The 12,052-nt window shown below is 35.5% G+C and overlaps 1 protein-coding gene across 11 annotated transcripts in view; it reads right to left on the bottom strand.

Annotated features, from left to right (window-relative positions):
* The window catches only part of LRRC7 (leucine rich repeat containing 7), a 567,116-nt gene that overhangs the window by 459,686 nt on the left and 95,378 nt on the right, over window positions 1-12,052 (bottom strand). For 10 of the 11 annotated variants that reach the window (XR_005788652.1, XR_005788653.1, XM_040470602.1 and 7 more), the window contains exon 2: window positions 5,656-5,753. Coding sequence is in view for 8 of the 11 variants with exons in the window: in XM_040470602.1 (XP_040326536.1) it covers window positions 5,656-5,753 (98 nt within the window). In the remaining 3 variants the exon portion in view is untranslated. Of the gene's footprint in view, window positions 1-5,655; window positions 5,754-12,052 lie in introns of those variants that run through there. The other variant, XM_040470603.1, reaches the window with a different exon arrangement.

Genomic DNA, 12,052 nt, shown 5'->3' with positions numbered 1-12,052 from the left:
AGATATAATTCACATGAAATAATTGGTTAAGAGCTATGTCTGGTGACCTAATGTTGATCTTCACTTGAAAATACTGCAGAAAAGTATAAAATATTATAAAAGAGAGCAGTATGAATTATGCTACTTAGCAAAACCTTCTGTATGCAATATCTCCAAATAAAAGAGACTTCTCCTTGCATCTAAAGGAGTCAATTTCTACTGTTCCTTCCAATTCAAAGGGGAAGCCACATTTAGCTTTCTATGATGGCTTTCTAAGGTGGCAGCTTTCCATGGGAATTGACCCAGCAAGTCTTGGTCAAGATCCCATATGGAATTTGTAGAATAATAAAGAACAATGCTGCTGTGTGAGAAAATTACTACCTAACATGAATTATTATTTAACACTGCTGCAAGAATTTCAGATTTATGTCATTTGTTCACAAACTGTTGCTTGCTGTGCATTATTGTTTCTAAAGATAGTGGTGGTAATTTCTATTAATTTCCATTTCTGTGATCAGAAACATGCTTTATTATCTTCACACAGATGCTAAGTTTGAAATAAGAATAATAATAAGTGAAACAAAACAGAGAAGAAAGAAAAGAAAACTATGTCCCAGGTTCTACACCAAGTACTTAATACAGGCATACCTCAATTTATTTCATGGCACTTGATTGTTTCACAGATAATTGTGTTTTTACAAACTAAAGGTTTGTGGCAACCCAGTGTCAAGCAAGTCTATCTGTATCATTTTTCAAACTGCATTTGCTCACTTCACATCTCTGTCACATTTCAGTTTTCTCACAATATGTCAAACTTTTTCACTACTATTATATTTGTTATGGTGATATCATGTGATCTTTGATATTGCTATTACAATTGTTTTGGGGAGCCACAAACTATGCTCATGTAAGATGGCAAGTTTAATCAATAAATGTATGTGTTCTGTTTCACCACCTGCCATCTTTCTCCCTCTCCTAAAGCCTCTGTATCTTCTGAGACACAACAATATTGAAATAAGTCAATTAATAACCCTCGTAAGTGTTCAAGTGAAAGGAATAATCACATGTCTCTAATTTTAAATCAAAAGCTAGAGATGATTAAGCTCAGTGAGGACAGTAAGCCAAAAGCCAAGACTCTTGTGCTAGTTAGCCAGGTTGTAAATGCAAAGGAAAAGTTCTTGAAGGAAATTAAATATGCTATTTCGGTGAACACATGAATGATAAAAAAGCAAAATACCCTTATTGCTAATCTGGATAAAGTTTGCATGGTCTGGATAGATCAAACTAGCCCCAACAGTCCGCTAAACCAAAGCCTAATCCTGAGCAGGGTCCTAACTCTCTTCAATTCTATGAAGGCTGAGAGAGGTGAGGAAGCTGCAGAAGAAAAGTCTGAAGCTAGTAGAGATTAGTTCATGAAATTTAAGGAAAGAAACCAACTCTAATAACACAAAAATGAAAGGTGAAGTAATAAGTGCAGATGTAGAAGCTGCAGCAAGTTATCCAGAAAAATCTAGCTGCGATAATTAATGAAGATGGCTACACTAAACAACAGATTTTTAATGTGGATAAAACAGACTTCTATTGTTTGGAGATGTCATCTAGGACTTTCCTAGTTAGAAAGGAAAAATCAGTGCCTGGACAGGCTGACTCTCCTCTTAGGGGACTAGAGCCGCTGGTGACTTTATGCTGAAATCAGTGCTCAATGACCATTCCAAAATTCCTAGGACCTTTAAGAATTATGCTAAATCATTGGTGCCTGGGTGGCTCAGTGGGTTAAGTGTCCAACTTTGGCTCAGGTCATGATCTCAAACCATGATCTCAAACCATGATCTGGTTTGTGAGTTCCAGCCCTGCATAGGGCTCTGTGCTTATGGGCTCTGTGCTGACAATTTGGAGCCTGGAGCCTGCTTCAGAATCTGTGTCTCCCTCTCTCTCTACCCCTCCCCCACTCATGCTCTGTCTCTCATTCTCAAAGATAAAATAAACACTAATTTTTTAAAAAAAATTAAAAAAAAAAGAATTATGCTAAATCTACTCTGCCTATGCTCTATAAATGGAACAAAGCCTGGATGACAGCACATCTGTTTGTAGCACAGTTTACCAGATATTTCAGTCCACTGTTGAGACCCACTGATTAGAAAAAAAGATTCCTTTCAAAATATTACTGCTTACTGACAATATATCTGGTCACTGAAGAGCTCTCATGTACAACAAGATTCATATTGTCTTTCTGCCTATTAACCTAACCTCCATGCTGCAGTCCATGGATCAAGGAATCATTTAGACTTTCACATTTTATTATTTAGGAAATACATTTTGTAAGATTATAGCTGCCCTATACGGTGATTTCTCTGATGACTCTGGGCAAAGTCAATTGAAAACTCTGGAAAGAATTCACCATTAGACATTTGTGATTAAGGACATTTGTAATTCATGGGAAGAGGTCAAAATGTCAACATTAACAGAAGTTTGGAATAAGTTGATTCCAACCTCCTGGATGACTTTGAGGGACTCAAGACTTCAGTGAAGGAAGTGGTTGCAGATGTGGGGGAACTAGCAAGAGAACTAGAATTAGAAGTGGAGCTTGAAGATGTGACTGAATTGCTGCAATCTCATGATCAAACCTTAACAGATAAGTTGTTTCTTATGGATGAGCAAAGAGAGTGGTTTTGTGAGATGGAAACTACTCCTGGTGAAGATGCTGTGAAGATTGTTAAAATGACAACAAACGATTGAAAATATTGCATAAAGTTAGTTGATAAAGCAGTGGCAGGGTTTGAGAGATTTGACTCCAATTTTGAAAGAAGTTCTACCATAGGTGAAATGGTATCAAACAGCATTACATATTACAGAGAAATCATTCGTGAAAAGTAAATCAGTATACAAAATGTTTTGTTGTCTCATTTTAAGGAATCACCACAGCAATCCCAACCTTCAGCAACCACTGCCCTCATCAGGCAGCAGGCATCAACACTGAGGCAAGGTTCTCCACCAGCAAGAAGATTACAACTCACTGAAAGCTCAGATACAGTTTGCACTTTTTAGAAATAAAGTATTTTTTTATTTAGATTGTACATCACTTTGTTAACCATAATGTTATTGCAGACTTGACAGACCACAGTATAAACATAACTTTTAATATGCACTGGGAAGCCAAAAAAATTCATTTGACTCATTTTATGGTGATATTCACTTTATGATATTCCCATTGTCTGGAACTGAACCCACAATATCTCCAAGGTATGCCTGTATAAATACCTTCCTTTAATTCTCAAAACAACACTATACGGTAGACTCTATCACTATCCTCATTTTTCAGATTAGTAAATGGCGTCTTAGATTAAAAAAAAATAATACCAGATTCCTGCAGCTGGTCATACTAGTGTCACATTAGAGAATAAACTCTTCTGTGAGACTCTGAAGTTAATGTATTAATTAATTAATATGATATACTGCTTCCATTCTGAAAAAGAGGATTTCTTAGGGAATTAACACTGTTTGGTAACAAAGCAAGAAGAATTGTTCATTATACTAACAAGGGATAACGAAGACTTCTCTAGAAAAGAATAACATTTTATAAGTTTCTTATTTCTTATTATGTCTTCCCATGTTCAATAACTTAGTCAACCCAACTGAGTTCCTGAGATGATATTTGAAAAATGCCCTGACTGCCACAATCCAATTGATGAGGACTTGCTTGTGAATACAAGCATCAGTTATGTTATATACCTTCCATAAGACAAGAATAAAACTTAACTCTAAAATATGCCCACCTTCATTAGTCTTTTGTATCCATGATGATTTACTATCATCTGCAGCCAGTCATTTGACTTAGCCTAGTGGTTTTCAAATTTAAGTTGGCATCAGAATGCTCTGCAGGGTTTCTTCTAAACACACAGATTACTGCACCCAACTCTCAGAGGTTTTGATTCAGTAGTTGTGGATCACAGCTCTTAAAATTTGCACTTCTAACAACTTCCCAGATGCTGCTACTGTGTTTGCTCTGGAGAGCATACTTTGAGAACCAATGGCCCAGATCTGGCTTTAGAAACCCTTTCCTGTAAAGAATCAGGTAAATACTTTTGGCTTTGTGAACCATCTAATCTCTGTCATAATTACTCAACTTTTCCTCTGTAGTGTGAAAGCAGCCATACACAATACCTAAAGAAACAGAGATGGCTATGTTTCAAAAAAATTTTTTTTTTTACAGAAGCAAGTGTCAGGCTGGATTTGGTCAATGGACTCAATGGTCAACCTCTGGCCTAGACTAACTCAGAGTTTTGAAAAAACACTTTATATATGTTAAATAGCAATTCTGAGAGAATCATTGGTAGATTCATTCACAAAACTTTCTTATAAGTTTTAAAATAAAACTTATAGAGAACTAAGCTATTTGTGGTAAACCAGCATAGAGGAGAAACCCCAGAGCTTCCCTATGAACCCAATAAAAGAGCAGTACTTTTATGTAAGAGTCTGCTTCTTATACTTTTAATTTTATCATGCCCAGAATTCAATTTTCATTTTCAAATTTTAGTTTTAATTGGATATTGTTATAGTGTTAAAAGCAATAAATCTATGAAATAAAAGAAAACTAACACTAAAAAAACTAACACTATCCTGAATGACATAGATGATAACCCAATCGGATTGTCTATTAACTTTATAATAAAACAAAATAGAATGAAAACACTCTACCTGCCATGAGTGTGCCCAGTTCTAATTATATGGTCTTTACTCAGAACTGCATACTCGAAACTAATTTAAAATGCCAATATTATCTAAAAAGTCAATTAAACTACATATGCCAGTGAACCAACCACATTAGCTCTATCCTTATAAAATGTAAGTTTCTGTAAAAGGAAAAAAAATCGCATACATTTTGGTCATAATAGAATGTGTCTTAGTTCCCTGAAAATAATTATATGCAAATAGCAAGAGGAAAGTTAGTATTATTGGTCATCTTATAAACTTAAAATGCAAATATTATGTCAAACGTCTCCAACAATGCTACAGGCTAGAAATATTAAAATAAAGTCTCCATAGACAATTCCATATTCTAATATTTACTAATCTGCAGATGGAATAAAATGATTTTATGGTAAGATATATGACTTCCATCTTTCAAAATATTTTCATAAATTTGATTGCTTCCTTTTGATCAATGTTTTTGATCAAATGTTTCCTTTTGAGCAATGGTTTTATGTTTACCATTAGCTATTTATTCTTTAGTCTAATGCAATGGTTTTCAAGGGGTTCTCAGTTTTAAAAAATGTTGAAAGAGTGTTGTGGTCAAATGAAACCGGAAACTATTGATTTGAAAGACATTTCAAAAGTTTCTTTTACATCAGGACTCCTCAGAAACATTAATATTCATGGTATGAATATCTAACAAAGACGTGGTAGACTATACAGCCTTTTCCAATCTCATTTGAACATGGAACCCAATTATCAGTAGAATATCTTGATGTACAAGAGAAACAGTCAACAGAACAATGTTCCTAGTGTCTGAATCAAGGCATCATTTAGTCATACGGTTTTAAAAATAAATTGAATTTGATTCAATAAATATTTATTAAGTACTTCTGTTATTTGACTAATCACTTAAAAGTTAATCCTTTATTGTAAATGCTACTCACCAAACTCTATCTAGAACATAACCCTATTAAACATACTTACACTCTTCTTCAGGCCTCTTCCTGAGTGCTGCACGAACTTCTTTACAAGGACTTCTCTGATATTGTGGGGGATTCCTTCCCCTTATTAGGTTCTCCATCCTATAAGAGAGAATCAAAACTAAATTTAATACCAAAATCTTTATAAATTTTGACTCTCCAAATGGTTTAAATCAAGAGTCAATAATTCAAGTATCTACTAAGGCTTGGTAGACAACACTATTAAGTGTCTGTCAAGGAATGAGACAGTAGGGAGTGGCAAGGACTGTGGCAAGTGGAGAGTGCTTGGCTTTTCCAAGGAGTTCTAAATTTTAAAAAAATTAAAAAATACCACGTAGACAAAATTCATATACCTACTCTCCAATTACAGGTTGCTATGAACTGAATGCCCCCCATCCCCAAATTTGTGCATTGAAATCCCCTATGTAACTTCTCAGCTACTAGCAATATATGATGCTGACAACTGGAGAATAACAATAAATGAATTAAATGCAAGTTGGATTAGCATATTTTATAGCACATACTTTGTGTTCAGTATTTTTTGGTTTCAGTAAACATAGTTTTGTGCCACCAGTACATAGTCTACTCATTTGATAACACTAAAAACTACTGAGAGTTCAGAATTTGAAAATTCAGAACAAAACCATCTATTATCACTTTGAAAATATAAACATAGCTTCTTAACATCTACAAGATTATTCTAACCAGATATCACTGGTTTTGATAACAGCTGCCAAAAGCATATATACCATTGAAAACAGCATGGTTATTATGGGCGATAGTGGTGTAGGGTCTCCTAGTTAGTGGTGCAGAAGATTATGTTTCTGGTGTCTAGGGGGCAAAATTAGGAGAGGACAATCCCATAAAAGCATTATTTAAAATTATGTAAAATGTGAAATAAATAATCTTTTGTAGTGGGGTAATAACATAACACTATTTCCTTTTTTTTTTTTTTTTAATTTTTTTTTCAACGTTTTTTATTTATTTTTGGGACAGAGAGAAACAGAGCATGAACGGGGGAGGGGCAGAGAGAGAGGGAGACACAGCATCGGAAACAGGCTCCAGGCTCCGAGCCATCAGCCCAGAGCCTGGAGGGGCTCGAACTCACGGACCGCGAGATCGTGACCCGGCTGAAGTCGGACGCTTAACCGACTGCGCCACCCAGGCGCCCCCTCATAACACTATTTCTATGGGAAATGGTTATTAGTTCTTAAAAACACTTTTCAATATACTTCCTGAAATTAATCCATTTGTTTGTAGGGGCTTCTGTGTGTGGGTATATGTGTGTCCATGTATGTTCAAATGTACATGCCTGTGTATATAAAGTACAAGAAAATGTTTCTTTGTATGTGATGGTAAGTTGGGCCTTAGTTTCACTTGAAGTTCATTTCAACTGAGAAAAAGAATTACTTCTCTTGAGGTATAGCAATACAGTGACAGGGAACAAAGCAAAAACCTGAAGGGTTTAAGACATTATAATAATTTACTCTAGCACTGTTTATGAGAGGAAAATTAGCTTTCAGGCCTGTCCCTACAGTTTAACCATAAGGATTAGCTGTATAAACTAAATTATATAAAATTTTCTAGTTTCTGACTCTTGAATAATTCAATGCACAATTTTGATTACATGTTTCAGCAAATATACAAATTACAATTAGATCTAATAATAACTTTAAGTGAACTAATAATTATTCACTAGTATTTACAAGCTCAAGACAGTAAAATACAATAAACATAACCTGTACATACAAATGTCTGCATAAAATTGTGATGTGATTTTAGAAACCAATTTTACTCAGACAACTTATTCTGATCAGAATCTATGTAAACCACTCTCTTGGATGGGTTATTTTTCCTTTTGTATCTCTGACTACTGAATATGTGAAATTGATTCCATATAATTATGGTGGTTTTTTTTTAATTTTTTAATTTTTTTATTTTTATAGAACAAGTCAGGAAGCATTACTAGGGTTCCAGGAGAGTTTTACTCATATGGTTGCTATTGGACCCAAGAATCTCCAGGTCAATCTCCCCAGGAATCATGGTGACCAAATCTTGTATTCTGAGAACATTCACAAGCAGATCTGCAGATTATGCAATATTAGCAATGGCTTAAATGTGTGAGCCTAGGTTCTGGGAATCAGACTGCCTAAGTTCAAACTTCCATTTTGTCTATGAAAGGATGATTTTAGAGAAAGATAACCTATTTTGCACCTTATTTTTTCATCAGTAAATGGGGAACACAAGCCATTTCATCGGACTGTTGTGAGGATTAAATACATGTAAAATAGTTTACATTGTGTCCATCACACTTTGAGGGCTCAACAAATATAGCCATTATTTATCCTAACTATCCCAAGTAAAAATGAAATCATATACTAAAATTTTAAATGTCTAGTATGTTAGGAAAAGTATGAAAACTGGCCTTTATTTAACAAAGAAAAAGAGCAGATGGCAATGTTGAGGAAAAAAGAAATTCTGGCTAAATAAATGTTTTGATTATTAGCAAAACACAAAACATCCATGCATATGAATTGCCAATTTTCAGAAATAAAAAACTTAATAAAATATACTTCATTTTATTTAGTAAGATTTAAGATTTACTCTATGATAATCTTTCAAGGATACTAAGATGGGTAAGAGTGAGTTGCTATTCCCATAAATTAACTAAAGTGCTACATAATGTATTCTTAGAGAATTTATAAGATATTTCAGAATTGTACAGTGCCCTGTGACCTTAGCAACAAGTGAATTTATCTTATAATGTATTACCATTTATCATTTATTCCATTTTGTCTTTACAACAACCTCCTGAAAGGTTATTTTATAATGAGGAAACTAAGGCTCAGAAATGTTCAGTAACCTGCTCATAGCTACACGTTAAGTAAAGGTTCAACTGAGATTTAATCAAGATTCTCTGACTTTTTATCTTTTTCTACTTGTTTCCTAATCCATTATTTCCACAAGTCTATGATTATTCATTATAATTCCACTAGGAAACTGATACTTGAGATTCTACTGTGTAATGAATAATTAGTGGCAACGTTCTTCTTAAACACAGCAATATTTACATTAATCTATGCCTGTATATAAATAGTATACATATTAGATATTTATATAAATATAACACTACACAAGTATATATATACATATATATTCGTATTTAAGTTTATTTGCTAATTACATGTTCATTTTTGATCATTTAGCTATTTTCACTGAAATGTTCCTTTCTATCAGTGACTATTTAATTACTTAATTTTTTTAATGCTTATTACTGATTTTTGAGAGAGACAGACAGAGTGTGAGCAGGAGAGGGGCAGAGAGAGAGAGGGAGACACAGATCTGAGGCAGGCTCCAGGCTCTAAGCTGTCAGCACAGAGCCCGACGAGGGGCTCAAACTCATTACATTTTAAGTTTTTGATAACCGCCAAAAAGATAACTGGAGCCAAGAAATTCACTATAAATGATATACACAACACACTAATAGATGAAAAAAATTGTAAAAAGCATTGAAAGTTCATTTTTTCTCTGGAATGCCAAATGTTATGCCCAGTAGAAAACACAATTTGAATTAAGTTAAAATTTTACAGAGCAATATTCATGTGCAAACTATTACATAACTGTGAGACTTCTATCTTCCTGAGATTACACTCTTGGTTACATGAACTCTTCTACCAGTGTCATCTATGATCTACAGTTTGCATTAAATGGTCAGACAAAAAGACCAAAAATGAAGCTTTGGAGCACAGCCAGGACACAGCAAAGGAGCTTTTCTTGCTACTTTCAAACTTGGCAAGCCGCCAGTGGGAGTGTGTTAACAGTGCCAGCAAGGAGAGATTAAGTGTGATGACCACAGGCAAGACAGATGCTCTAACAACTCATTGAAGAGCTCTGAAAAGTGCAGCCTACATGTCAACTGCTGGGAAGAAATTGAAACAGCCACATTAATATTAAAGAGTGTGAAAAAGCAATCAGAGATTATGAGCAAAGGTGTCTACAGCTCTCTTGGTGTGTACCCCAAATTTAGGTCACAAAATCACCTGAGGAGCTTTAAACATGTACACATTCCCCCATTCCCACTACTAAAGATTTTCATTCAGTAGGCAAGGGTCAGGTACAAGTAGATGTATTTTTTAACATGAATCAAATACTTCTAAAGTAGCCTTACACTGATCCCAAAACTGGCTTTTGGGAAACCCTATAAATAAAAAATATACACTTGGGAGATACAGGGGAGGGAAGTTCAGTGAAGTCATTCCAGGATATAGCCATTTGCTGATACAAAGGTGAAAAGACTGCAGTTAGGACAGGTACTATCAAAATGAGAAGATTAGCCCAAGAGATATTGTCAAAAGCTTGCCAAGTTCTCTGGTAGTCCACCAGATGAACCAGGAGGCTGCACACTGATAAGGCTGATAATCTCAACAGTGAAATGATTTCCTCCAACAAGGTTTGGCAGACTCAGCTGGAACAGAGAACAAGTTTGGATTAATTTAGAATTGTGGGTTGGATTGGGAGTATGACTAGTTGAAAAAGGAAGTGAAACTTGGGTATAAATATGGTTGAAATGAATTTGTACTGGATGGAGGAAGATGAGGGAGAATGACTGAGTCACTGGAAGACAAAGGTGTTTGGTTAAGAGAAGAGAACCGTTAGATGTAAGTATTTCCAAAATGTCCATTATGTGTCAGGTGCTATGTTAGGTTCTTTACATATGCATTATCTAGGTCATCCTTATTTTATTCATGGTTAACCTGAATTTCAGACATGTTAAGTCACTTGCTTAGCATCATACAGTAAGTGCAACATTCAGGATTTAAATCTAGATATGTCTGACTCAAGAGCCCAGGCTATTAGCTACTATGTGAACTGTGCAATAGAAATTTCTGTGATGATGGAAATGTTCAATATCTGTGCTGAGACAGTAGCTGCTAGCCATATTCAATTATTGAGCACTGAATACGTGGCTAGTGTGACTGAGGAACTGAATTTGTGATTTGTGAAATTTTATTGAATTTAATTTATTTAAATTTCAATTTCAATAGCCACATGTGACTACTGTAGTAGATAGCACGACAGGCCTAGAAGTCCCCGTTTAGTACATGACTGGTAAAAATACAATTCTCCACTGAAGAATTCTGAATTAGTGAATAAGAGGGAAGTAAAATCTTTTTTTTAATGTTTATTTATTTTTGAGAGAGAGTGGGGGAGGGGCAGAGAGAGAGGGAGACACAGAATCCAAAGCAGGCTCCAGGCTCTTAGCTGTTAGCACAGAGCCCAATGTGGGGCTTGAACTCATGAACTGTGAGATCATGACCTGAGCTGAAGTCGGATCCTTAACCAACTGAGCCACCCGGGTGCCCCTGACAGGGAAGTAAAATCTTGGACAAGTATTCCACATGAAGGTCTTTAGAGACAAATGAACAAGTGAACTCTTCTTCAACCTAGAATTGGTTTACAGTGACCTCTTAGGAGCCTCTTGGCAGAAACACACTTTTTCAGGGCACCTGGGTGGCTCAGTTGGTTGAGCGTCTGACTGTTGATTTTGGCTTAGATCATGATCTCACGGTTCATGAGATTGAGCCCTGAGTGGAACTCCACACTGACAGCACAGCCTGCTTGGGATTCTCTCTCTCTCTCCTCTTTCTCTCTGCCCCTCCCCCATTCATATGAGCTCTCTCTCTCTCTCTCTCAAAATAAATAAATAAACATTAAACAAAACACTTTTTCATGCAACTATGGTTTTCAACTATGAACTCTGCCTGTAGTACATCTAAGTGCCTTCAATATGCACTTAAAACTCATTCCTATCTCTGGGCCTCTACATATAACGCTAAATGAGTTCTTCTCTTAATCTATCTGAATAGTGCTTTTTTTTAAAATGTTTATTTATTTATTTTGAGAGAAAGAAAGAAAGAGTGTGTGTGAGAAAGAGTGCGTGCATGCAGGGGAGGGGCAGAGAGAAAGGGAGAGAAAGAATCCAAGTGGTCTGATGTGGGGCTCAATCTCATGACCATAAGATCATGACCTGAGTTGAAATCAAATGTTGAATGCTTAACCAACTGAGCCACCCAGGCGGCCCTATCTGAAGAATTCTTAATCATCCTTCTAGTCTTCATTATAATATCATTTTTTGAGATAATAAGGGATCACTTTGACACCTTAATCTAATGAGATCCCAAAATATGGTTCCATCCTACAGCCTGAAGTGTTCCATCATAACAGTTATCACAAATTGCAATTATATATTAGTCTTCCAAAATTTTTATTTAATGTCTGCTTTCCTCTTGGAGTATAAGCCCCATGAAGGCAGAGACGATGTTGATTTTATTTCCCACCTTACTGGTGGAGTGAAGAAATGGGCATGGTGTTTGGCATTCATGGATTATTTTCTGCTTGAA

Source organism: Herpailurus yagouaroundi, unplaced genomic scaffold, assembly GCF_014898765.1.
Source record: "Herpailurus yagouaroundi ecotype Mexico unplaced genomic scaffold, PumYag 77, whole genome shotgun sequence".
Lineage (NCBI taxonomy): Eukaryota > Metazoa > Chordata > Mammalia > Carnivora > Felidae > Herpailurus > Herpailurus yagouaroundi.
Note: the sequence above shows the minus strand (reverse complement) of the source record. Positions and strands in the feature narration are given on the sequence as shown.